At 48.1% G+C, this 4,398-nt stretch overlaps 1 protein-coding gene across 1 annotated transcript in view; it reads right to left on the reverse strand.

The window, feature by feature from the left end:
* The window catches only part of LOC125481682 (putative uncharacterized protein DDB_G0271982), a gene marked incomplete at both ends in the record, with an annotated part of 6,863 nt that extends 2,696 nt beyond the window's left edge, over window positions 1-4,167 (reverse strand). The window contains one exon of the mRNA XM_048593546.1: window positions 4,117-4,167. Coding sequence (XP_048449503.1) covers window positions 4,117-4,167 — 51 coding nt within the window. The remainder of the gene's footprint in view (window positions 1-4,116) is intronic.
* Between the last annotated feature and the right edge of the window lie 231 nt (window positions 4,168-4,398).

Below are 4,398 nucleotides of genomic sequence, written 5' to 3' on the forward strand. Positions count from 1 at the left end.
CTCTCTCTCTGTCTCTCTCTATCCATCTCTCTATCCATCTCTCTATCTATCTCTCTATCTATCTCTCTCCCTCTCCTTCCCTATACCTCTCACTGTCTCTCTTTATCCCTCCCTGTCTCTCTACCTCTATCCCTACCTGTCTTTCTCTCTCTCTTTATCCATCACTGTCTCTCTCTCTCTCTCTGTGTCTCTCTCCCTCTTTCAGTATCCATTCATGTCTCTGTCTCTGTCTCTCTCTCTCTGTCTCTGTCTCTGTCTCTCCCTCTCTGTCTCTCTCTCTATCTATCTCTCCCTGCCTCTCCCTCTCTCTCTCACATAGAACATAGAACAGTACAGCACAGTACAGGCCCTTCGGCCCACGATGTTGTGCCGAACTTTTACCCTGAACCTAAGGTCTATCTAACCTCCACCTCTACCTTATACTATCATCCATATGCCCATCTAATAGCCGCTTAAATGCCCCTAATGAGGCCGAATCCACTACCCTCTCCCAGCAATGCATTCCACGCCCCGACCACTCTCTGAGTAGAGAACCTACCTCTGACGTCTCCCCTATATCTACCTCCCCTCACTTTAAAACTACGCCCCCTCGTCATAGCTACCTCCACCCTAGGAAAACGTCTCTGGCTGTCTACTCTATCTATACCTTTGATCATTTTGTACACCTCTATCAAGTCACCTCTCATCCTTCGTCATTCTAAAGAGAAAAGCTCTAGCTCTCTCAACCTCTTCTCGTAAGACCTTCCCTCCATTCCAGGCAACATCCTGGTAAATCTCCTCTGCACCTTTTCCAACGCTTCCACATCTTTCCTGTAATGAGGCGACCAGAACTGGGCGCAATACTCCAGATGTGGCCGAACCAGGGTTTTGTATAGCTGGAGCATAACTTCACGGCTCTCGAACTCAATCCCTCTATTAATGAAAGCTAACACACCATACACCTTCTTAACAACTCTATCCACCTGGGTGGAACTGTGGAGATGAACCCCAAGATCCCTCTGCTCCTCCACACAGTCAAGAATCTTCCCGTTAACCCTGTATTCTGCTTTCAAGTTTGTCCTTCCAAAATGAATCACCTCACACTTTTCAGGGTTAAACTCCATCTGCCACTTCTCAGCCCAGCTCTGCATCCTATCAATGTCCCTTTGTAACCTCGAGCAGCCCTCCGCGCTGTCCACAACGTGACCCATCTTCGTATCGTCCGCGAACTTGCTAATCCACCCTTCCACTCCTTCATCCAAATCATTTACGAAAATCACAAATAGAAGAGGACCCAGAACAGATCCTTGTGGTACACCACTCGTAACTGAGCACCATGTTGAATATTTTCCATCCACTACCACCCTTTGTCTTCGAAGAGTCAGCCAGTTCTGAATCCAACCTGCCACATTTCCCCCTATCCCATGCCTCCTTACCTTCTGCATGAGCCTACCATGGGGAACCTTATCAAACGCCTTACTTAAATCCATGTATACCACATCCACTGCTCTACCTTCATCTACGTGTTTGGTCGCCTCTTCAAAGAATTCGGTAAGGTTTGTGAGGCATGATCTACCCCTCACAAATCCATGCTGACTATCACGAATCAAACTGTGCCTTTCCAAGTGATCATAAATCCTATCTCTCAGAGCCCTTACCAATAACTTGCCCACCACTGACGTAAGACTGACTGGCCTGTAATTTCCGGGGTTATCCCTACTCCCTTTTTTGAACAAGGGAATGACGTTTGCCTCTCTCCAATCTCCCAGCACTATACCCGTGGACAGTGAGGACAAAAAGACCATCGCCAAAGGCCCTGCGATCTCTTCCCTCGCTTCCCACAGAATCCTTGGATAAATCTCTCCCTGAGTCTCTCTCTATCTCTGTCTCTATGCCTGCCTGTCTCTCCCTCTTCCTGAATCTCTCTCTATCTCTGTCTATCTTTTTATTCCCTCTCTCTGTGTATCTCTTTCTCTCTCTCACTCTTTCTCCCTATCTCTCTCTCTCCATGTCTCTCTCGCACTCTCAATCTCTCTCTAACTCTTTCCCTTTCTCCCACTCTCCATGTCTCTATCTTTCACTCTCTCTCCCCCTATCTCTCTCCCGCTGTCTCTCCCCTGTCTTTCTCTCTATTCCTTCCCGTCTCTCTCTCTCTTTCTCTCCCTTTTCTCTCTCTCCCTTTCTTACTCTCTTTATCCCTCTCTCCTTGTCTCTGTTTCAGTTTCTCTCTCTATCTATCTATCTCTCTCTCTGTATATATCTCTCTCTATCTCTGTCTATCTTCATTCCCTTTCTCTGCCTCTCTATCTCTGTCTATCTCTCTATCTCTGACTATCTCTCTCTCACTTTCTCTTCTTTTCTCTCTCTCCCTGCCTCCCTCTTGCTCTCTGTCTCTCTCCCGTCTTTCTCTCTCTCTCTCTCCCCGTCCCCCTGTCCTTCCCTCTCTCTCTATTCATACCTATCTCTCTCTCTATCCCTCACTGCCTATCTCTCTCTTTCTGCCTCCCTATCTGTCTCTGTGTGTGTGTCTCTCTCTCTCTCTCTCTATCCATCCATGTCTTTCTCTCCATCTCTCCCCGTCTCCCCCTCTCTGTGTCACCCTCCCTCTCTCTCTCTCCCTGTCTCTCTCTATCCCTCCCTGTCTCTCTCTCTGTATCTCTGTATCTCTCTCCCTTTCTCCCTCTATCTCAGTCTCTCTCTATCTCTCTCTCCCTGTCTCTCTCTCTCTCCACCCCATCTCTCTCTTTCTGTCAGTCTCACTCTGTGTCTGTCTTTCTCTCTATATCCATCCATGTCTCTCTCTCTCTATATCTCCTGGTCTCTCTCTTTCTCTCCATGTCTCTCTATCTCTCTCTGTCCCTATCTCTCTCTCTTTCAGTCCCACTGTCTCTCTCTTAAAATCGTTTTCTCTCTCTCTCTATCTCTCCCTGTCCCTCTCTCTCTCGAAATCGCTCTCTCTGTCTCTATGCCTTCCTGTCTCTCTCTGTCTCTGTCCCTCTCTGTCTCTCTCTCTCCCCTTACCTGTCTCTCTCTCTGTCCCTCTCTCTATATATCCATCCATGTCTCTCTCTATCCCTCACTCTCTCTCTCTATCCCTCACTCTCTCTCTCTGTCAGTCTCACTCTCTCTCTCAAAAATCATTCACTCTCTCACTCTCTGTCTCCCCGTCTCTCTTTCTCTCTCGCCATCTCTCTTTCTCTGTCTTGCACTCTCTCTCTCTCCCTGTCTCTTTTTTTCTTCATGTATCTCTCGCCCTCTCAATCTCTCTCTTTCTCTTCTCAGTCTGCACTCTCCCTCTTTCTCTCTCGACCTCTCTCCCTTTCTCCCTCTCTCCTCTTCTCTCTTTGTCTCTCACTCTCTCTCCTCTGTCTATCCCTTCCCGTCTCTCTCTCTCTCTATCTCTCCCTCATGTGTCTCTTTTTCTCCCTCTCTCCTTGTCTCTGTCTCAGTCTCTCTCTCTATCTATCTCTCCCTGTCTCTCTCTCTCCATATCTCTCCCTCTTTCCCTCTAGCCATCTCTCCCTCTTTCTGTCTTGCTCGTTCTCTCTCTCTCTCTCTCCATGTCTCTCTTGTCCGCTCAATCTCTTTCTCTTTCTCTCTCTCTCCCTTTCCCCCCTCTATTTCTGTCTCTGCCTCAGCCTCAGTGTCTCTCTATCTCTCCCGGTCTGTCTCTCTGTCTTTCCCGGTCTTCCCCACTCCTTGTCACCATCTCTCCCTCGCTCTCTTTATCGCTCCCTGTCTCTCTCTCTCTCTCTCTCTGCCGGTGTCTGTCTGTCTCTCTCTATCTCTCCCTGTCTATCTTTCTTCCTCCCTCTATCCTTGTCTCTGTCTCAGTCTCTCTTTCCATCTCTCCCTGTCTCTTTCTCTCTCCCTGTCTCTCTCTCTCTCTCCCTGTCTCACCATCTCTCCCTCTCTCTGTCTCGCTCGTTCTCTCCCTATCTCTCTCTCTCTCTCTCTCTCTTCATGTCTCTCTTACCTGCTCAATTTCCCTCTCTTCCTCTCTCTCCCTTTTTCCCTCTCTGTCTCTGTCTCAGTCTCCCTCTATCTATCTATCTCTCCCCTGTCTATCTCTTTCTCTCTCCCCCTTGTCTAACTCCTCTCTGTCACCACCTCTCTCTCACTCTCTCCCTGTTTCTGTCTGTCTCTATCTATCCCTCCCTGTCTCTCTCTCTCTTTCTCCGTCTCTCTCTCTCTCCCTTTTCTCTCTCTATCCTTGTCTCTGTCTCAGTCTCTCTTTTCATCTCTCCCTGTCTCTTTCTCTCTCTCTGACTCTCTGTATATATCTCTCTCTATCTCTCTATCTCTGTCTATCTTTTTTTCCCTCTGTCTCTCTATCTCTATCTCTCTCCTTTTCTCTCTCTCCCCCTCGCTGTCTCTTTCCCTTTTACCCTCTATCTCTGTCTCTGTCTCTGTCTCTGT

The sequence above is a fragment of the Rhincodon typus genome, unplaced genomic scaffold, assembly GCF_021869965.1.
Source record: "Rhincodon typus isolate 14 unplaced genomic scaffold, sRhiTyp1.1 hic_rhity00003076, whole genome shotgun sequence".
NCBI classification, from domain to species: domain Eukaryota; kingdom Metazoa; phylum Chordata; class Chondrichthyes; order Orectolobiformes; family Rhincodontidae; genus Rhincodon; species Rhincodon typus.